This window comes from Mytilus galloprovincialis, chromosome 10, assembly GCF_965363235.1.
Source record: "Mytilus galloprovincialis chromosome 10, xbMytGall1.hap1.1, whole genome shotgun sequence".
NCBI classification, from domain to species: Eukaryota; Metazoa; Mollusca; class Bivalvia; order Mytilida; family Mytilidae; genus Mytilus; species Mytilus galloprovincialis.
This window is the reverse complement of record NC_134847.1, coordinates 57,313,025-57,336,806: the sequence shown is the minus strand read 5'-3', so window position 1 is coordinate 57,336,806 and position 23,782 is coordinate 57,313,025. Positions and strand designations below refer to the sequence as shown.

The 23,782-nt window shown below is 31.8% G+C and overlaps 1 protein-coding gene across 2 annotated transcripts; it reads left to right on the top strand.

The window, feature by feature from the left end:
• The first annotated feature begins 445 nt into the window (after positions 1-445).
• On the top strand, positions 446-23,399 carry LOC143047929 (T-complex protein 11-like protein 1). 2 transcript variants are annotated; one of them, XM_076221280.1, is made up of 10 exons: positions 446-505; positions 4,078-4,267; positions 12,345-12,477; positions 12,941-13,061; positions 14,396-14,616; positions 16,199-16,335; positions 16,924-17,102; positions 17,774-17,955; positions 19,599-19,765; positions 21,079-23,399. In XM_076221280.1, exons 2-10 carry the CDS (start codon positions 4,090-4,092, stop codon positions 21,300-21,302), a joined length of 1,542 nt encoding a protein of 513 aa, XP_076077395.1. In that variant the 5' UTR covers positions 446-505; positions 4,078-4,089; the 3' UTR covers positions 21,303-23,399. The 2 variants fall into 2 exon arrangements, with proteins under 2 accessions (XP_076077395.1, XP_076077394.1); XM_076221279.1 differs by having other exon boundaries at positions 469-597.
• Positions 23,400-23,782: the final 383 nt, after the last annotated feature.

The window sequence follows — 23,782 nt, the reverse complement described above, 5'->3', positions numbered from 1 at the left end:
AGCTGATACAAAGAAAAGAAGAAAGATTCACATAAACAAGAAAAAATATTTTGGCCGTCAAGATGTATTTCAACTCAGTTTCAATCATGGGCCTTTTTTTAAAGTTATAATCAAATACATCAATCCTTTGATTTATCATGTGTACCCTAAACAATTATCAATCAATCAAACAATCAATGACTGACTGAATGAATGAATTAAATGAATGAACGAATAAATCAATCAATCAATTAGTTAAACAATTAATGAATTAATGAATTAATTTAATATTCAATCAATTAATTAAACAACTAATTAAACAATTACTAGTAAACATTCATTAAAACAATTAATTATTTAATCAATAAATTCGAGTGCGACGTTTGCACTGGGATGCTTTTGTCGATTATCAAAGTCGCCTACCGTGCTTTATTTATTCAATGATGTCATTTCCGTAAACAAACTTTCGTGTGTACGAGGCTCTGTGTACAGGATCTATTGTTCCAACATTTTCTAGACCTTTCTGGTACAATATAAAACTTCAGTTTATAAAATTTATAGATCTGATTTGTTCACACCTGTTTTCAGCAGAAAGCATAGAGTTTGTAGTGACACACGGTAAGAAAAAACACCCCACAAAATAGCTAAGACTTACAATGACTTAGTAAGAGCAATTTTAATATTGGTCATCTGCTGAGAGTCAAAAGGAGCTAAGGTTCAGAGGTGTTAACTATTGGTTGGTAAAATCGAATTTTCTATTATTTGAATATTTACAATTTCATTATTCAGGGAGGTGCTTGCACAGAAAACTGAGAAATAAGACATAATTTCATAATGAATTTGTAGTCCTGAATGGCAGAGTTGTCTGATAGTTATCATTGTACTTCATCTGTTTCGATTGCACTCGTGTATATTGTGACATGTACAACTTGACAAATTTAAATCATATTCAAATTCGCTTGAAAAGACGTTAGAATACATAATAATAAAATTGACCTGTTCAGCCATTTTTATTTATTGTAAAAAAAAAAGCATCACTAGAATAGTTGTTGAGAAAAATTCCGAAGGATTACATCAAGTACAGCTATGTCGTTTGCCTGTCAGACACTTGAACTTCAAGATGTGACTGTCTTGTGTTTTTTTGGGTTGTTTTTATTACAATCTAGTTAAAATTAACAGAAATATATAAAATGGGTGTTCAGACTCCATTCTTTCAATATTCTATTGACAATTCTTTTTATATGTCCGTACTACATACACTGATAAAGATGAAAGCAGTCTTAGCTTTTTACATTCAATCAAAAATTTTGAAAACTGCATTTTTAATTCACAAAAATAATGTCTTTTGTAGAAATCCAGTGTCAATCTAAAAAAAACATTGTTACAACTTCAGCACATGAAGCATCAACCAAAAACTCTTTAGTAGTTAATTTCAGTCCTTAAAAGAATTTAATAACTTTTTTAGTGAGCTTTTCTCATCACTTGGCGTCGGTCGTCTGTCGTCATCGTCCGTCTCGTCCGTTGTCGTTAACTTTTACAAAAATCTTCTAACCAAGATGGCCGCCATGGCTAAAAATAGAACATAGGGGGTAAAATGTAGTTTTTGGCTTATATCTCTGAAACCAAAGCATTTAGAGCATTGTAGAGCAAATCTGACAGGTTAAAATTGTTAATCAGGTGAAGATCTATCTGCGCCCTGAAATTTTCAGACAAATCAGACAACCCGTTGTTGGGTTGCTGCCCCAAATTAGTAATTTTAAGGAAATTTCGCAGTTTTTGGTTATTATCTTGAATATAATTATAGATAGAGATAAACTGTAAACAGCAATAATGAACAGTAATTAAGATCTACAAATAAGTCAACATGACCAAAATTTTCAGTTGACCTCTTAAGGAGTTATTGCCCTTTATAGTCAATTTTTAACCATTTTTCTAAAATTTTAATAATCTTTTTAAAAAAATCTTCTCCTCTGAAACTACTGGGCCAAATTTAACCAAACTTGACCACAATCATCAATGGGGTATCTAGTTTAAAAAATGTGTCTGATGACCCTGCCAATGAACCAAGATGGCTGACATGGCCAAAAATAGTACATAGGGTAAAATGCAGTTTTTGGTTCATATCTCTAAAACCAAGCATTTAGAGCAAATCTGCTTGGATAAAATTGTTCATTAGGTCAAGATCTATCCGCCCTGAAATTTTCAGACCAATCAGACAACTTTTTTTTGGGTTGCTGACCCTGAATTGGTAATTTTAAGAAAATTTTGCAGCTTTTGGTTATTATCTTGAATATTATTATAGATAGAGATAAACTGTAAACAGCAATAATGTACAGCAAAGTAAGAACTACAAATAAGTCAACATGACCAAAATGGTCAATTGACCCATGAAGGAGTGATTGCCATTTATAGTCAATTTTTAACAATTTTTGTAAGCTTTGTAAAGTTTTGTAAATTTTTACAAATTATTTTCAACTGTCAGCTCTGGGCAAAATTAATTATAGATAGAGATAATTGTAAGCAGCAAGAATGTCCAGTAAAGTAAGATCTACAAACACATCACCAACACCAAAACACAATTTTGTCATGTGTCCTTTGTTTAATATACACAAAGACCAAGGTGAGGGACACAGGCTCTTTAGAGCCTCTAGTTTATGAGTCAAGCAATTACAATAACCACGACTTTAAGAAATACTCATTTCCAGATGTAAAGAAATTACTGATTGTATACTGATACAGATTTTTACTTCAAACGAAAACATATGACACCATTTTTGTCATACGAAAATCGCAAAATAATTCATGTAATTGGAACAGTAAAAATTTGTAGTAAGTCTAGACAAAAAAATCTAGATACCTAAAAACAATCGACAGAACATGCTTTTAAAATTTGAGTACACATGAATAAAAACTCAACAGTGAAATTTGTTAATAGTAGTAAAACACAACACACGAGGATACTACTGTAATCACTAACCAGTTAATACTGAGGTGAAGAGTATGAACCTTGCACGTGTGGGTGCACTCAATACTGAGGTGAAGAGTATGAACCTTGCACGTGTGGGTGCACTCAATACTGAGGTGAAGAGTATGAACCTTGCACGTGTGGGTGCACTCAATACTGAGGTGAAGAGTATGAACCTTGCACGTGTGGGTGCACTCAATACTGAGGTGAAGAGTATGAACCTTGCACGTGTGGGTGCACTCAATACTGAGGTGAAGAGTATGAACCTTGCACGTGTGGGTGCACTCAATACTGAGGTGAAGAGTATGAACCTTGCACGTGTGGGTGCACTCAATACTGAGGTGAAGAGTATGAATCTTGCGCGTGTGGGTGCACTCAACACCAATCTTAATTGACTGAATTGTCAGTTTTACTATCGAAGGTCGAAGGTTATGCTTTTTTTCAGGCACCCTGCTGCTTTCTCTACTAATAAAAACTGGCTGTCATGAAATAGCACATAAGTGTTGATAAAAAGTGGCGTTTAAACACAGAAAATCAAATCTATGAATGTTAAATAATATCTGATGAACTTTGCACAAAAGATAAAGACTGATGTAAACATACTGTGACCAATTCACTGTCTTCCTTTAAATTAACTCTTTGTTTTAGTTAATATTCCTTATTTTGTAAACACATTTATGACATAAATGATAAATGATGGCTTTTAAGAGAGTATATATATATATATATATATATAACTATCTTCTTAACTTAAGTACATAAATCCTTGAAGTTCCAGAATATATAAGGAACAACATCAAAGGCTTTTCTACATTATCAAAAAAACGAAATTAAATCCATTGTTTCTTGACGATCCATGTAAAGTGTTTGAGTTTCATTTAAAAAATACAGAGCAAATAAAAGAGGCATTTGGAAATCAGTATGCATGTCAAATTAATTAGGCAGATCACTTTGAATGAGGCATCTGTCTTGCATGACTGAACATGAAAAAAAAAGTAAAAACATGTCAACATGGTCAAAATGGCTATCACAAAGCATGAAGATAATCCTTTACAATCTTCATTCATCTTGAAATAAAATCACTTGTAAATCAGTTTTTCTGATATCTTTTAACAGTAAAATTATTTTTGCAGTGAAATTTTGAAATGGAAGGTCAAGATGATGATAAGTTGAACAATTCTATAGACGGTGAATTTACCGCTGATCAAGATGAACTCAACAAGTCAACAGCAAGTACAAGCAGTGAACCAGAAGCTGAAAAGAAAAGAAGAACACAGACCCCAAGTCCTCACAGATATCCACCAGCTTTTGTTAATGTACCAGGTAAAAGACAATACAACATGTAATAAGATGATCTTATGGACTATCTTATTCATATCATAACATTGACTGGAAAGATGCATTAGATTTTGTGTCTTTATCTTAGTCCTGAATTTCAGACTAATTTGTCACTAATAAAGATATGTGCAGCTCATCCCTATAAATTAAATCAAATCAAATCAAATCAAATCAAATATTTTATTGTCGTATAAACTTGACAGTTTGTGATGAACATATATTAACACAATGAACACAATAAACATATATACGTATATATCAAACATACACAATAAAAACAGCATCAAAATTTATAAAAACAAATAAGCTGTTAAGAGTCTCCTGCCCTCAGTTCTAATGACTTTTTCAAGAAGAGTCCTAACTTATTTGTTTGTAGAGGCATTGATGGATTTAGTAGATAATGGATTTTTTCTTCTTCAGTTAAATTATTGAAGTTGTTATTTTCAGTACATATGTGTTGAAAAAAGTTATTTCTTAGAGTTTTATTATAATCACAATAGAGTAAAAAATGTTTCTCATCCTCTAGTATTTTACATTTATGGCAAAGTGGTTCCTCTCTTGGGATTTTAAAATATCTTCCCTTTTCAATCAAGAGAGAGTGATCACTTATTCTAAATTTAGTGATTAATCTCCTTATCTGAAAATTAGATGTATTTAGATAAGATTCGAGTTTGTTATCTTTTTTAAAGTTTTTATAAAGATAAAATTTACTTTTATCATCAATGTTTTTAAATTTAGTTTGAAGTAAATCTTCATATCTATTTTTCATTTTTAACTTTATATCGTTTTTTATTTTATTTACATCTTTTATGTCCTTACAAGTAGAAAGAATATTAAGGTCAACATTAGTTTCTTCAACAATATTTTTGGCATATGTATACCATGTATACCATGAATAAGTTCCTGTCAAATCTAGAGACTGTGCTAGAGAAAAAGCTTCCTTTATCATTGGATTAATATTATTATTATAAGTCTGGCTAAATATAAAAGGGTTTGTGTTTTAATAAAACATTCTATAGGCAATATCCCTAATTCAACTTTTACTCCTAGATTAGATGCATTTTTTCTTATTCCTAGAGTAGATTTACAAAATTTAAGATGCATATTTTCAATAGGGGTTTTGTCTGTAAAATCAAGTTGATTAATTTGTTTTTCTGAAGATAAGGCTCTGTTTTTGGCTCTATGAAAAGAAATATATGCATCCAAATATGTTACTTCTGAATTATAGGTCATAATTGGTTTTACTAAAGAATCAAAAAGATTATTTGCTACTTTTATAGGTAGATTATTCAATGATTTAGTATAGGATTTTATTGCAAAAAATCAAAAAATCTTTTTTTGCCTTTTTGTCAGCTCTAAAGTACTTTGTGATAAATTTCCATTACATTTTATCAACATTCCCAAAAATGAATATTCTGTTACACTCTCTATGGCTTTATTCTCATAGTAAATATGTGATGTTTCACTATTATGTTTTGACTGACTGAAAATCATGGATTTAGTGATGTTTGTATTCAAAGAGAGTTGCCATGTGTTGCAATATAATTTAACATTATTTAAACTGTTTTAAAGACCCTCTTTTGATTCTGACAGGATTAAAAGATCATCCGCAAAAAGGAGGCATCCCACCTTACTATTTATAAGCTTAAGGGGACTTGAATCATTTCCCTCAAAGTTTTTATACGACCGCAAAAATTTTAATTTTTCGTCGTATATTGCTATCACGTTGTCGTCGTCCGAATACTTTTAGTTTTCGCATTCTAACTTTAGTAAAAGTGAATAGAAATCTATAAAATTTTAACACAAGGTTTATGACCACAAAAGGAAGGTTGGGATTGATTTTGGGAGTTTTGATCCCAACATTTTAGGAATTAGGGGCCAAAAAGGGCCCAAATAAGCATTTTCTTGGTTTTCACACAATAACCTCAGTTTAAGTAAATAGAAATCTATGAAATTTTGACACAAGGTTTATGACCACAAAAGGAAGGTTGGGATTGATTTTGGGAGTTTTGGTTCTAACAGTTTAGGAATTAGGGGCCAAAAAAGGGCCCAAATAAGCATTATTCTTGGTTTTCGCACAATAACTTTAGTTTAAGTAAATAGAAATCTATGAAATTTAAACACAAGGTTTATGACCACAAAAGGAAGGTTGGTATTGATTTTGGGAGTTGAGGTCTGAACAGTTTAGGAATTAGGGGCCAAAAAGGGGCCCAAGTAAGCATTATTCTTGGTTTTCGCACCATAACTTTAGTTTAAGTAAATAGAAATCTATGAAATTTAAACACAAGGTTTATGACCACTAAAGGAAGGTTTGGGTTTGATTTTGGGAGTTTTGATCCCAACAGTTTAGGAATAAGGGGCCCAAAGGGTCCAAAATTGAACTTAGTTTGATTTCATCAAAAATTGAATAATTGGGGTTCTTTGATATGCCGAATCTAACTGTGTATGTAGATTCTTAATTTTTGGTCCCGTTTTCAAATTGGTCTACATTAAGGTCCAAAGGGTCCAAAATTAAACTTAGTTTGATTTTGACAAAAATTGAATCCTTGGGGTTCTTTGATATGCTGAATCTAAAAATGTACTTAGATTTTTGATTATTGGCCCAGTTTTCAAGTTGGTCCAAATCGGGTCCAAATTAAACTTTGTTTGATTTCATCAAAAATTGAATAATTGGGGTTCTTTGATATGCCAAATTTTACTGTGTATGTAGATTCTTAATTTTTAGTCCCGTTTACAAATTGGTCTACATTAAAGTCCAAAGGGTCCAAAATTAAACTAAGTTTGATTTTAACAAAAATTTAATTCTTGAGCTTTTTTGATATGCTGAATCTAAACATGTACTTAGATTTTTGATTATGGGCCCAGTTTTCAAGTTGATCAAATCAGGATCCAAAATTATTATATTAAGTATTGTGCAATAGCAAGAAATTTTCAATTGCACAGTATTCAGCAATAGCAAGAAATCTTCAATTGCACAGTATTGTGCAATAGCAAGAATTTTCAATTGCACAGTATTGCGCAATAGCAAGAAATCTTCAATTGCACAGTATTGTGCAATAGCAAATATTTTCAATTGCACAGTATTGCGCAATAGCAAGAAATATCTAATTGCACAATATTGTGCAATAGCAAGAAATTTTCAATTGATTGGAGTTATCTTTCTTTGTCCAGAATAGTAGTTGAATCAACTTAAATCATTGTTGTCGAGCCTGCAACTTTTGTTGCAGAAAGCTCGACATAGGGATAGTGATCCGGCGGCGGCGGCTACGGCGGCGGCGGTGTTAGCTCACTTCTTAAAAGCTATATATTTTAGAAGGTGGAAGACCTGGATGCTTCATATTTTGTATATAGATGCCTCATGTTACGAAGTTTCCGTCAGTCACATGTCCATTGTCCTTGACCTCATTTTCATGGTTCAGTGACCACTTGAAAAAAAAGTTCAGATTTTTTGCAATGTTAAATTCTCTCTTACTGTAAGTAATAGGATAACTATATTTAGTATGTGCGTACCTTGCAAGGTCCTCATGCCCGTCAGACAGTTTTCACTTGACCTCAACCTCATTTCATGGATCAGTGAACAAGGTTAAGTTTTGGTGGTCAAGTCCATATCTCAGATACTATAAGCAATAGGTCTAGTATATTCGGTGTATGGAAGGACTGTAAGGTGTACATGTCCAACTGGCAGGTGTCATCTGACCTTGACCTCATTTTCATGGTTCAGTGGTTATAGTTAAGTTTTTGTGTTTTGGTCTGTTTCTCTCATACTTTATGCAATAGGTCTACTATATTTGTTGTATGGAATGATTGTAAGATGTACATGTCTAGCGGGCAGATGTCATCTGACCTTGACCTCATTTTCATGGTTCAGTTGTTATAGTTAAGTTTTTGTGTTTTGGTCTGTTTTTCTCATACTTTATGCAATAGGTTTACTATATTTGTTGTATGGAATGATTGTAAGGTGTACATGTCTAGCGGGAAGATGTCATCTGACCTTGACCTCATTTTCATGGTTCAGTGGTCAAAGTTAAGTTTTTGAGTTTTGGTCTTTTTATCTAATACTATATGTCATAGGTCAACTATATTTTGTGTATGGAAATATTTTATGATCTATATGTCAGTCGTGCAGGTTTTATTTGACCTTGACCTGGTTTTCAAGGTTCATTGCTCAGTGTTAAGTTTTTGTGTTTTGGTCTATTTTCTTAAACTATAAGCAATAGGTCAACTATATTTGTTGTATGGAAGCATTGTTAGCTGTACATGTCTGCCTGGCATATGGTTCAACTGACCTTGACCTCATTTTCATGATTCATGTTAAGTCTATGTGACAGTCGTAATAAAGCTTTAGATTTAGGAGTATCAACATAATATCAATGATTAGTAAAGAAGGCGAGACATTTCTGTGTGTGCACTCTTGTTTTATACAATATACAATGTATATTCACTTTTACTACCAACTGATAAATTAAAACAATCTTTACCATTCAGTGATAACAAGCACCTTTTGTTACATTTTAATATTTTATGATGTATTTAAATGAGTAGTTATTGTTGCAAACTCCATTAGAAATTTGAATTGAGATCAGTTTTGGAAAAAGGGAAAGGGGGATGTGAAAAAAAAAGGGGGGGGGGGTAAATTTTTCTCATTTCAGATTTCATAAATAAAAAAAAAATTTCTTCAAACATTTTTTTGAGAGGATTAATATTCAACAGCATAGCAGACATGTGACAGAGTTGTCAAGCCACAACTGGAGATTTGGAAATTTTCAGCTGGAGTTTGGGCTTCATAACTGGAGATTTTTAATCGACCTTTTATCGACGCACGCAATGTTTTTTTTTAGTGTGTTCAAACTGCATAGATCTTCTTTTTTTGTTAACAAAGCAATGATTCCATACCTTTCAACACCTGCATAGCCATTTTTACTTGAAAAAATAGAAGATAATATGTTTTCAAATATTTATTACTATGTATAGTTCAAGAATAAGTGAATAGCCATGATACATAGTTGGCAAAAAGCATCTCTGCTTAAGCTACATTGTCAACTTTTGGTACCACTACTAATCATGCTAGTAGCAGAAGGTGTTGAAATGATAAACATTTGTAGTTGGCATTTTGTTTGGTAGCTGTCTCCATATTTGGTCAAGTCATTTGGGCCACCATAGTCAGCTTTGCATGAAGTGTAGTAAGCATGGTCTTGACCTTAGGTACTGGACTTGAACCATTTGAACTTAGATCTCCAGGCAGAGTTGAATTTGGTAAGATAATTGGTCTTCTTTATTTGCTGCTTGAGTATTTGGTGATAACATACGGTTTGCATTTTGTCAAATATTAAAATTTTAGAGTTGTCCAAGGCTAACATACCGTACTCATATTTGTATTCCATTGGCTTGGATGAAATACATGCAATAAACATCATATTTGAGTTCATTTCATTTGTCTCTGAGATTCAGTTACTGATCCTTGCAGAATTGTTATCAACACTAGACAACAGCATCAAATTAATTAAATCATAAAGTCGTTGTTTATACAACTGATCTGTTGTCAGTATTTCACTTTTAATCATCCTGGTATAATGTGTCTTAAACTAGCTAGTTATCACCAGGTATTGCCAATTGTCTTTTATTGTTGTATACACAGTGTAATCCTTAACACCTTCATTGGTAACAGGACGCTAATTGCATTTTTACCTTTGAAACAAAAATCAAAACAGGAAATAGTGACTTCCGGTTTTCTCGGACTTTTCCCATATCAATTTCGAGTTTCTCGGACTTTTTCTCTGTCTGTAATAAAATTTTGTAAACAAAAATGTCTACTGAAATTTTCGAGGTTGACATGTTCAAAAGGCGGAAGATTTCAAATTTTAACGGGAGGGACGGAAGAGGGTCTGAAAAGCGGGAGATTTTGACTCCCGCCGGAAGAATCACATGTATGGCATAGTGAATTGCTCAAAGGAAAAAAAGTATTTTAAGTTCATTAGACCACATTCATTCTGTGTCAGAAACCTATGCTGTGTCAACTATTTAATCACAATCCAAACTTAGAGCTGAATCCAGCTTGAATGTTGTGTCCATACTTGCCCCAACCGTTCAGGGTTCATCCTCTGCGGTCGTATAAAGCTGCACCCTGCGGAGCATCTGGTTACAATATCATTTATAAAGACAATAAATAAAGTGGGGCTTAGTGTGTCTCCTTGTTTTTAAAACCCCTCTAGCAAAATTAAAATATTCTGATACATAATCTTTATATTTTAAAGATGATTTAGTAGTTAAGTATTGTTGTTTTATAACTCTGTAAAAAGACCTGCCAACTCCCTATAAATTAAAGAAAATGATTGAAATAGAGAAGTGAAATCTGTGTCTAAGATTATGTTATGATACATTGTATAACTGTACATATACTTTTTTCAATGATAATAATAGTAAGTACATGTTCATTTTTGTGCATTCACTAGTAAGTTAAAAAGTACAAAATCTCTGACTTCCAACATGTTAAAGCATGTATCTTCTTAAATGGTGGTAATGAATAAAAGCTGGTTATTAAAATGGATAATTTCAAAGAAACTTGATCATAATCTCTTAGCCCTACAGGATGACAGGTTTAAAGACAATTTACTTTGAGCGATTAAATGGTATTCGGTGCATATGAACAATTCTTACTTTGATCTCTGACATTGAAGAATAGTTGATTAACCAAGTTGTTATCGTTTATATTTTGTTTAGAACGATTAAGCAATGATATGAACTTGACCTTTGACCTCTGACATTAAAAAATATTTGGGATCTTTTAATGCCATAAAGTCTTCATCTTGTAATCAAATAATTGATATCTTCCCTATATAGTAGTTGCTATATATCCTAATAGCTTTATTATAAAACAGAGGAAAAAGATACCAAAGATACCAAAGTAACTTTCAAACTCATATGTCAAAAACAAGCTGACAATGCCTTGGCAAAAAACGAAAAACAGTTAAAGAATGTCATTAAGTGATATTCTTATGCAACATTGTTTGTAATGTTCATTTTTGATTGGATAATGTCACTGGCATACACCATATTAATTTACTATAAATATGTAGTACCGGGTATACCATATTAACTAGAACATCATGATCTGTTTACTTTAAACATGTTTTATTTAAAAAAATCATGTACATGACACACACATATAAATACAGTGATACAATAATACTAAGCTGAGATTTGAAAAACAAGGTTTCCCTTATATATATCCATCTCCTTGTCAAAAAGATAAAGGGAAATAATTGCAAATAAAAAAAGTTGATTTATTTAGTCAGATCTTTCCTATATATATGTACCGGCGGCAGTGTGTGTTTCCAGGACTTTTTCAAGACTGTCTCACCCAATTACAATCCTAACGATGCATGAAAGACACTACTGTGAAAGTACTTTTATTCGTGGGGTACCAATTTTCGTGGTTTTCGTGGATGACTTTATCCACGAATTTAAGTGTCCAACGAAATAAAACAACCATCATCCAAATCAAAACATTGAAAGATCCCCATCAGTTGGTTTGACTATGATCTAGAGAATATATTGAATAACGCCAAATCTGAGAAAACTTTAATAGCAGTCACAGAACTACAACCGCCTATACCCATTTATTTTTTAATAATCCAAACTGTACAACTTTTGATTTTTTAATTCTCATAAAAATTAATAGCTTTTGTTTATATTACTGTTTTCTTTAGGTGACAAGTTTATGGCCTAGTTAGCACCTTTGATGGTCTTCAATCTGTTGATCAATTTATCATGGGTTAATTAGTGTTATCACTACGATTTACACGGTCAATGTTTACTTTGCAATTTCCTTCAATCCAGACTACTATGTATTTGTTACCTTCGTTTCTAAAGGCATTAATTTTTCATTTTTTTTTTTTAGAAAACTAAAATCCACGAATTTAAAAACCCACGAACATGTAAATATTGCTTAAACCACGAAAATTGATACCCACAAATTAAAGTACTTTCACAGTATATGCCAAATCGCTTTGAATCTACTAAAAATTGTTGCACTTGTTTAAACATGATCTGTTTCTGATTACAGCTTCCCCACCAAAGTTCATGAGTTTAGATGAGATTATGGCTGCAGCAGCGGGAGTAAAGAACATGTCATTGGCACATGAAATAGCTGTTGATGCTAACTTTAAGTTGGAGAAATTAGAACCATCAGGAAATAGGTATAAAAAACAGGCAAACATTTCCCTCATTATTTTTTTTACAGAATTCTAGTTAGCAATTCCTATGATCTCCTAGTGGTTGAAGTCAAATGGAAATCTCAAACAACCAGCCTTAAAATATGGCATTTATATTCAACTTCTGTCTTCTTTTTACACTGCTTAGGAGGGACCTATGCTACATTTAAATGATGAAAGATGTTGGGTATACCCCAAAAACTTCATAGTTGAGTAAATTCTATTTCTCCCTCTTTTAAATGATATGTGATCTGTTATTTTCTGATGTTCTATAAGTTTACATTTCCCAAATGGTATTCAATATACAATAAGATGATGTGTAAATGTTTATGAGACAACCATCCACCAAAGTCCAAATGACTTTTTCAATTCAGGACTATTTTTTTTTAAAGAAATTTACAAAATCTTGTTACTTGTGTAATGTCTTGATAATTATTTATTTAATTAGTTTTGAAAAGAAAGTGAAGGAAGTTGTACACAAAGCATTCTGGGATGCATTCCAGGAGAAATTAAATGAAGATCCTCCAGAGTTAGGACATGCTGTTGTGTTAATACAGGAAGTCAAAGACGTAAGCATTATTATTTATTAGTATTGAACTAAAACAACATATGGATTGTGAACTAGATTTTTGTGACAAAAATGTCGGTTATTGATTTGGGGATGTACTGCAGGCGGGCAGCAACCAAATGTTGTTCGTGCATTTACTCATGAACCGTTCAACCAAAGCTTTTAAAATTTTAATATGTTGTTACTGACAACAAAATGAAGGTCAAGTTCAATAATGACGATTTTGACTTTTACCCTTCAGGAGTTATGGTTCTTGAAAGTTTGAAAAATGGTGTTTCCAGTCGTGGGCGTGCATTTACACATAAACTGTTCAATCAAAGCTTCCCAAATTTTAATATGTTGTTACTGATGACAAAATGGAGGTCAAGTTCAATAATGACGATTTTGACTTTTACCATTCAGGAGTTCTGGTTCTTGAAAGATTGAAAAATGGTGTTTCCAGTTGTGTCCGTGCATTTACTAATGAACTGTTCAACCAAAGCTTTTCAAATTTTAATATGTTGATACTGATGACAAAATGGAGGTCAAGTTCAATAATGACGATTTTGACTTTTACCGTTCAGGAGTTACAGTTCTTGAAAGATGGAAAAATGGTGTTTCCATTCATGTTGTTGCATTTACTCATTAACCATTCAACCTAAGCTTTTTAAATTTTAATATGTTGATACTGATGACAAAATGGAGGTCAAATTTGATATTGACAATTTTCACTTTCACCGTTCATCGGTTGTGGTTCTTGTGATATTGCCAGGAAACAAATAAATGTTAATGAATCTGGTTTGCTGTCGTTGTGACAGCCTCTTGTTTTTAATTCAGTGGATTGATTTTTTTGTTTTTGTTTCTGCTTTTCCATTTTTAATGTTTTATGGGTTATTATTTCCATAGTATTCATTTTCAAACATGAATGCTCATATTTCGATCTGTATGCAATTTTGTGGACTGCTTCTTCCCATTTAATAATAGATGTGTAAAAAATATTTAATTTCCTCAAGTTTCTCTTAAGGAAAAAATATTTTGGCGTGTCATAACTTTTCCCAATATTATCTGCATGTTTCGTGCTTTACTTGAAATATGCAAACATCTTTGTAACACTGTTTTTGTTTGGTTCTTTATTATTTAATTTACACTTGTCAAAAATGGCTACTGGACATAAATAAGTAACATTTCCTGAAAACATAATTATTTTCCATACATTTTTGCACATTGTTCAAAGATTGCAAAATAAAAGGATTTATAAATTTAAAGTTATCTTTTTCGGTTAAATACAATATTACTTATGTTAATTAGAGAATGATTGTTCCAAGACTTTAACTTATTTATATATTCATTTTACAGAATTTACTTGCTCTACTACTGCCACAACATGTGAGATTGAAAACTCAGATCAATGAAGTCCTAGATATTGAACTTATACAACAAAAATTAGAGAATAATGCATTTGATATTTATTATTACGCTGACTATATAGTTGGTATATTGGCAAAGCTATGTTCACCAGCAAGAGATGATAATATTGCCAAACTTAAAGAGATTAAAGACATTATACCTTTGTTTCAGTAAGTAACAATGTTTTGGCCAGTTTGCATGTAGTATTAATACAGCTTACATAATGTTGAATGTCAGGTAAAAGAAAAGAGATAACCTGTTTTGTATAATTAAACGCTATTTTTAGATGAATGTTTTTCATATTTCACTATTGTAATGAATACAGATTCAATGAGGTCGAATTATTCAATAATTCATCATCAATGTTTCTTAGCTTAATTTGACAAAATTGAACCACACTGGCTGCTAAAATGCAAATTTTTATTTCACAATTTCTCTTTCATTAATGATTGAAGAAAAAAATCATTCTTTAGATTTTGATACGACCGCAAAAAAATTTTGCATCGTATAATGCTATCATGTCGTCGTTGCCTGTGTCGTCCTCTGACTCGTCCGAAGACGCATTTAGTTTCCGGACAATAACTTTAGTTTTAGTGATTGGATCTTTATAATTTTTTACCAGAATGTTCATTACTACTAAAGGAAGGTTGGAGTTGATTTTTGAGGGCAAGGTCCCAATTGTTTTGGAATTAGGGGTCAAAAAGGGGGCCCAAAATAAGCATTTTTGTAGTTTTCAAACAATAACTTGTGTTTAAGTGTATGAATCTCACTGATATTATACTACAAGTTCCTATACCGTGAAAGGATAGTTATTACAGACTTTGGAGGGTTATGGATCCAAATGTTTTGGAATTAGTGGCAAAAAAAGGGGGAAAACTAGGTTTTTCTGGTCAATGCACAATTAAGACAATTTAAAGCAGTGTAAGGGAGGTAATTCAAAAACATTTTACAAACAATGTTGGGTATGTTTGTATTTACCTCCCTTACACTACTTGTAAATAATGTATAAAGAAATGTCAGGTTTTGGACTAATTGCAAAAAAAAAGGGGGGTGGGTGGTAGTTTATCAATTTTTTTTTTTTTCAGAATTTTTCAAATTTCAAATTTTTGAAAAGTTTGAAGAAAAAATCTTGAATTGTACAATATTGTGCTATAAATTTGTAAGATCTTGACATTTGTTTTGTGTAATAAACCCATATCATGTCAAAAATTTGATCACAATCCAAATTTAGAGCTGTATCAAGCTTGAATGTTTTGTCCATACTTTCCCCAACTGTTCAGGGTTCGACCTCTGCGGTCATATAAAGCTGCATCCTGCGTAGCACCTGGTTCTATATATCTCCCCTTCAACCTCTCTTTTTTGAGATGAATATTCTTCATATTTCAATAGTGTTATGGTAAATGCAACAGGATGAGCTATTATTCTCCATCAGGGAGCTGCTTGATCATGTTTGGCTTTTAGTTGCTGCTGTTTTTACATTTCAATTGCTTTAATATGAATGAACAGGTGTACCTGTAAATTTTATGGCATATTTTAATGTTTAAATTAGAATTTGTGGATATTTTCAGTTTAACTTATATTAAAATACTGAGAATGTCAAAACACATTTGTATATAAAACACAGAATTTCAAGCAGTGATGTACTGAAACCCCACCATATACCTATTTAGAAACACATACTGTACATGTAATATTATTTGAATTTAAAAGAGATTTTTAGAAGTATATAATAGCTTGAACTTTATATTGTAGAGAAATATTTGCTATGTTAGATTTAATGAAGATGGATATGGCTAACTTTACTATACAACAAATACGACCATATCTCCAACAGCAGTCCATGGAATATGAAAAGACAAAATTTGAAGAGTTTTTGAAAACTCAGAGAGGTAAGAGGAAGGACTTTCTAATAGACATTGTACATGTATTAATTTTTTTTTATAAATCATGTAGAAAATTATATTAAATGAAATTGGATTTGAATAATATAAAACAAATTTATATGGAAATGACACAAGATATATCATTGTATTAAGCAAACAATATAGCTCCACAGGCGAACACACACTGTTCTTTAAAGTCACACCAATTCTTCTTGTCAGTTTCAAAACGAGTAATCACTTCTTCCTATAATTCTGTTTTACAAGTTGTGACCAATTTGTGGACTTAATGTCAAATTTATGAATAAAATTAAAATTCAAATATTCTGTTTCAAAAGAAGAAAAAGATAATTTATTTTTGATGTAAAAGCAATGATTACCAATGGGAATGTGCCAAAATATATGGAAAGTATCTAGGTTATGTTAAAGCAACCAAAATTAAGAATAGGTTTTGATAATACTGATTTTAAATATACATTTTATGAAGTACTGTTTATTCATTGTTATTCGTTGGGTACCAATTTTTGTGGATTTCATGAATCCACTGTATTTCCAGTTTTACATGATCCTTAAAACATTTGTCATTAATTTTTACAGAGAGTGGAATTGATGGTCTAGAACTTACTAAAATTTGGTTGAAGAAAAGTTTTGACGCGTTAAAAGATCAAGCTGCAGAAGAAGGTGCAACATCACCAGCCATGCTTACTCCGGCGGCCATTGTTAATGAAGCTTATGTTTCTCTTCTGTCATGGGATGAAAATCAACTATTTCCTGAGGTAATACTAGAAATAAAGAAACATTTACACAAAAATAAAAACCTGCCATCAATTACATATTCATAAAAAGATAAAAATATAAACATTAAGATATGAACATAGGCAACCATTTAAAAAGCAACATCAATATAAAATTGAGAATGGAAATGTAAATGGGGAATGTGTCATAGAGACAACAATCTGACCAAAGAGCAAACAGCCGAAGGCCACCAATTGGGTGTTCAATACAGCAAGAAACTCTTGCACCCATTTTGGTACATCAAAGGAAATAAAAAGAATCATAAAGTGCAAGAACTAAGAGACAATACTTAAGGCACGTGGACACATGCTAACATTTAGAGTTAGCCTGAACACTGAATATTTATGTATTAAAAACTACAAATTTTTTTGAAAATAAATATCAGATTATTGTGCAGGGATGACCTTATAAGAAGTTGTGTCCAAAATGAAAGATGTGGAACATTTTGATTTTGCCAAAAAATACATTTCTTTCATCAGCTTTCAAAATTTATTGAAATATGTGTAGCATCTCCAGACTTGATATTAAAATTACAAAATTTTATCAACATTTCCAAATGATTTAAAAATATGAACCTTAGCGAAAACAAATTGTTTTTACTGTTAATTTTGGCTCATTTAAGTTTTTTGTATCCTAAATGATATCATTTTAGACATTAGTAATGGACCAAGGAAGGTTTACAGATGTAGGAGATAAGATACACAGTCTGACACTACTGGCTTCCATACTCTTGGTAACATACAGTACTGTGGGTGCTCCTATAGCAGGATTACAAAAACTTAAGGAGAAACTCAAGTCAGAAATTATGGTGATACTGGATGGTACAGAGCAAAAGTAAGTCATGTAAAATAATTTGGTCTTGATCATTTTAAAACTTAATTTATAATGCTATTTACTTTGACAAGACCTGTTACAAGCCATGCTTGATATTAATTCCAGACATATAAGCACACATGACAGGTATACTAATATCTCCCAAAAAGATCAAAAGTGTAAATTAAAAAAAATAAATTAGATAATTACCTATTTATACAATAGTTGCAAATAGGTTGAAATTATCTGATAGCTCCTTGAAGCGTTGTTGCCTCTGAAATTTATTTCTGTATTGTTTTAGGCCTATATCTCAAATCTATAAGAGCTAGATGAAAAGTATACTATGCAAAAAATTATCAGTACTTCATGAGCTACAAAAGACTCCATTGCACAAATTTATTCAGTTCCTGCTTAAATAGTTTTGTTTTTAAAGATTTGTATATTGAAAGAAACAAAAGGGAGACAATTTCCTATTCTAAGATGGGAATGGTTTTTGTAGAGCCTGCAACTTTTGTTGCAGAAAGCTCGGCATAGGGATAGTGATCAGGCGGCGGCGGCTAACTTCTTAAAAGCTTTATATTTTAAAAGGTGGAAGACCTGGATGCTTCATACTTTGTATATAGATGCCTCATGTTACGAAGTTTCCGTCAGTCACATGTCCAATGTCCTTGACCTCATTTTCATGGTTCAGTGACCACTTGAAAAAAAAGTTAAGATTTTTTGTAATGTTGAATTCTCTCTTATTATAAGTAATAGGATAACTTTATTTGGTATGTGCGTACCTTGCAAGGTCCTCATGCCTGTCAGACAGTTTTCACTTGACCTCGACCTCATTTCATGGATCAGTGAACAAGGTTAAGTTTTGGTGGTCAAGTCCATATCTCAGATACTATAAGCAATAGGGCTAGGATATTTGGTGTATGGAAGGACTGTAAGGTGTACATGTCCAACTGGCAGGTGTCATCTGACCTTGACCTCATTTTCATTGTTCAGTGGTTATAGTTAAGTTTTCGTGTTTTTGTCTGTTTTTCTCATACTTTATGCAATAGGTCTACTATATTTGTTGTATGGAATGATTGTAAGGTGTACATGTCTAGCGGACAAATGTCATCTGACCTTGACCTCATTTTCATGGTTCAGTGGTCAAAGTTAAGTTTTTGAGTTTTGGTCTTTTTATCAAATACTATATGCCAAAGGTCAACTATATTTGGTGTATGGAAATATTTTATGATCTATATGTCAGTCGCGCAGGTTTTATTTGACCTTGACCTCATTTTCACGGTTCATTGCTCAGTGTTAAGTTTTTGTGTTTTGGTCTATTGTTATTAAACTATAAGTAATAGGTCAACTATATATGTTGTATGGAAGCAGTGTTAGCTGTACATGTCTGCCTGGCATGGTTTTTCTGACTTTGACCTCATTTTCATGGTTCATTGGTCTTTGTTTGGTTATCTCTTAGTTATCTTGGTTAATGTTAAGTTTATGTGACAGTTGTAATAAAGCTTTATACTTAGGACTATCAACATAAGTTAGTAAAGAAGGCGAGACATTTCAGCGTGTGCACTCTTGTGTAAAATACATAAGTATTATTAGAAGCTAAATGATGCATATTTACATTAGATAACAATAATTTTTAGTATTCATCAATAATTATTCCATTTCAGAGATTTACCAAGTATGATGAGTAACGTAGCTGAACAAGTGAATAAGAATGTAAATGAGTATATGTCTGAACATGGATTCCACCCTCGTGAAGAGACCCAACAAACAGCTTTATCTGGTCAGATAACAAGTTTATCTACCAGAGAACATCCAGTTTATAAAGTCATGTGTAAGTTTCTTTGGTAAATTCTCACAAAAGTCTTAAAGAATTTTTTTTTATAAAAATAAGAAGATGTGGTATAATTGCCAACTAGACAACTCTCCACAAGAGACGAAACGACACATAAATTACCAACTAAAAGGTCAGTATTAAATGAGTAAAACCAATACTGCATAGTCAGATGTCTCTAGTTTCCCAAATTTACATACAGCTTAGAACAGTATGGATGAAGAAAAGTGCAACATGTTTTTATGCCCCACCTACGATAGTAGAGGGGCATTATGTCTTCTGGTCTTTGCGTCTGTCTGTTCGTTCGTCTGTTCATCCGTCCGTCCACCCGTTCGTTCCGCTTCAGGTTAAAAGTTTATGGTCAAGGTAGTTTTTGATGAAGTTGAAGTCCAATCAACTTGAAACTTAGTATACATGTTCCCTACGATATGATCTTTCTAATTATAATGCCAATTTAGAGTTTTGACCCCAATTTCATGGTCCACTGAACATAGAAAATGATAGTGCAAGTTTCAGGTTAAAATTTTTGGTCAAGGTAATTTTGGATGAAGTTGAAGTCCAATCAACTTGAAACGTAGTATACATGTTCCCTATGATATGATCTTTCTAATTTTAATGCCAAATAAGACTTTTTACCCCAATTTTATGGTCCACTAAACATAGAAAATGATAGTGCGAGTGGGGCATCCGTGTACTATGGACACATTCTTGTTGGACTCTTTTTAAATACATTAAATAATCTTATTTGTTTACATTGAATGTGTGTAATGTATAATAAAAAACTTTAAGGGGGCCCTAACATATGGAATAAAGAAATAACAGGTGTTATATTAACAATTCAATTAATATACAATTACTTTACCCAAGAATATTAAATTGTTGAAATCAGTGTGGCCAAAACTTTGGACTTTGCTGCAAATCACAGGGGTAATTCTGGTAGATCCACTAATCAGTATAAACTTTTTCTTGTGGAAAAATGCAAGCTGATTAAAACAAGATTTTATCTTTCCTGTAAATTGGTGTGTCAAATGAAGATATAATGACTCCTTGTACATGTTGTAAAAGGTCAAATTTCAAGTGATTTTTAATTAGATTGCGATTGACCATCAGTTTTATTTATCATATCAAAATTGAAGAGAATTTGCAACAATATATTGACTATACTCTAAAAAATTTGGAGTATTGTTGGTGTAGTTTCAATCTGAATCATGTACTTATATATATATACTGAGCAACCCATATAAACCAGTTTGTATATATATACTGAGCAACCCATATAAACCAGTTTGTAATGTTTACAATTTATTTTTCAGACAAAAGAATTCGAGACTTTATTTTACACATTATATCACAAAGACATTCTGCACCGTTGAAAGTGCCACCAGGGTTTTCTGTGGTGGAAACTGAACTGGGCAAGATTTGTGGGCAATTCTTAAGACTAATATCACATAACAGAGCAACATTTAGTAGCTATTATACTGACATTGCCAATGAACTAATGCAAATACAAATGGAAGACTTATCTCCCAGAGGATGAACTTCTGGTCAGTTAATGTATTGTGTGCTATTTTTAGATTTGAGGCGTATGAATATATATGAAAACTAGCAGTATAAGATATTGTTGTGTTAACGTATTGTCTCAGAAGAAAACTGGTTATGTATGATGTATGTTCTTGTCAATATTAAATATTACTATTTATGACTAGATGCTTTTAAGTATGTTTGTTTGAAAGGCATTGTTTAACAGTGATATTTTAGTCTTTAACATTAACCTGTCAATTTGACCACATGTTCTAGTGTTTTATACATTTCTTAGTATAATCGTAAGCACCCTATTAAGTTCAAGTGTTATGATTTTACCAACCAAAATAACCAGTTGTTAAAAGTGCTGAATTTTTCAGGTCAGAAATAAAAAATCTACAACTGTGAAAACCTATATTATTTTTTTTTTAGATATTTTTCATTCTCATGCAATTTTTTAAATGATATTTATTGTTAGCTTCCAGTATTTTTAGAGCATTGAATAACCACACTGCCATTGATTTTGTTTAATTATACTGTTGTTTTGGCTAGATGTAAGGTTTTAGATTTCTGTCACAATATGGTTGTATTTATATGATATTCACAAACTAACCTCAAAAATGAATGCAAAGAAGATATTGTTCTATGCATTGTTTACAACAAAATACTGTTTGAATATTGAAAATATTTACATATTGTTATTGATTTTTTTTGCATTTTTCATAATTGTAAAATAGTGGAGTGGAGTCGACTGCCATTTCATACAAAACCAAGCTAAATTTACATGCTTCTTTTGACTACTATCATGGTTGAATTTCATGATACGATCATTGAAAGATAAGGAATTTAAATTAATAGAGATGAGAAAGTGTTTTAACGGTAAGTTTTAATTTGTATACTGGTACCGGGTCTGTCTGACTTAAAACCTCACGTTGTTGTGTAGGACATTAAACACCCAATAGATAGATGGTATACTTGTATACTAGACATCAGTAGTGTTAAGGGTATCTTTATGTAATGTGCGATATTTTATTGTTACAAGTATGTATAAGTGGTTATTTTTGGTATTTGTGGTGCTCATTTGTTTGTTTAAAAAAACTGGCATTATAAGTTAAATTAAAATTTATAATTAATTATGGTATTCATACCATCACGTTTTGTTCTTGCCGTTCAAGTAAATAATGTTAAAATCCTTAATAATGTTATATAGACCTATTTCTCTAATTTTTGCGCTATTTTCACATTTCTTGATCAGTGTGAGAAAAGTATTTCTCCTCACTAGTGAAAAATCAGTTCTCGTGAAATGATTGGTCGAAATTTATTTGTAAATTTTCTTGGTTTCTTCTGATTTTCGTATTGTGACATCATGAAAAAAGGCGACCATGTCTGATGACCTCACACAAAAAGTACACAACTTTCTTCAAATCTTCGAAAAGGAAAGATAAAAATCATAACAGAAACCTATTCCACCACTACAACTTGTTTATTACAATATTTCTCCACTTTCGACAGTTAAATTTTCATTATTAAAGATGCTCGGCAAGCCTCACGTTTTAAATATTAAAATTTAACTGTCTCAAGTGGAGAAATATTGTAACACACTTGTTGCAGTTGTGGAACCTATATGTCATAAGTTAAGAAAAAAATTCTATATTCTATATTTTTGCTTAATATAAAACAATAATGTACCGAAAGTTAGATTGATCTCAATTTATACTTGTATTTTATATTTTTTGGTTAAATATGTTTATTTTTTTATATTCAATTGGGAAGTTTCTGAATTATTTATATATAACCTGGTTAAATAGTTTGATACAGACGAATCAGTAATTATTTTGTGTTGTATGTTTATCATGTGCTATGAATATTAATTATGAAATAGTAATTCTGGTACAAAATGTATTCAACGCCTTTTATTGATTAACTATACATTCCTGATAAAATAACCTGTCTATGTACACTTGTTTTATGTCTATTTTTACATGCAGTGTTGGTAAAAAAGACCCCTCTTTTAGACAAAACCTCATGGCTCTCTAAAATATTACTGGTATTGATTTTTGTGACCGTCCTTTATAAAATACTGTTGTATACAAAATAAACATTTCAATATATATTTATTTTCTTATTCATAATTGTCTTGCTGCATTTACTTCAAAACATTTAGCTGAACATATCCAATGCAGTCAGTCAATATCATTGTATAAACATACAGACTACACCAGAATTTAACTACAGGCCACTGTACGGCTTTTAACAATGAGCAAAGCCCATACTTAAAATTGAGAAAGGAAATGGGGAATGTGTCAAAGCGACAACAACGCGTCCATAGAGCAGACAACAGCCGAAGGCCACCAATGAATCTGCAATGTAGCAAGAAACTCCCGCACCCGGAGTCATCCTTCAGCTGGCTCCTTAGAAAATATGTATACTAGTTCAGTGATAATGGACGTCATACTAAACTCCTAATTATACACAAGAAACTAAAATTAAAAATCA

Excerpts from the sequence above, each read along its gene's own strand:
- LOC143047929 (XM_076221280.1), top strand. The coding sequence starts at position 4,090 with ATGGAAGGTCAAGATGATGATAAGTTGAACAATTCTATAGACGGTGAA. Across the intron at positions 12,478-12,940 it reads TTAGAACCATCAGGAAATAG|TTTTGAAAAGAAAGTGAAGG; the intron begins GTATAAAAAACA and ends TTATTTAATTAG. Across the intron at positions 13,062-14,395 it reads TAATACAGGAAGTCAAAGAC|AATTTACTTGCTCTACTACT; the intron begins GTAAGCATTATT and ends TTCATTTTACAG.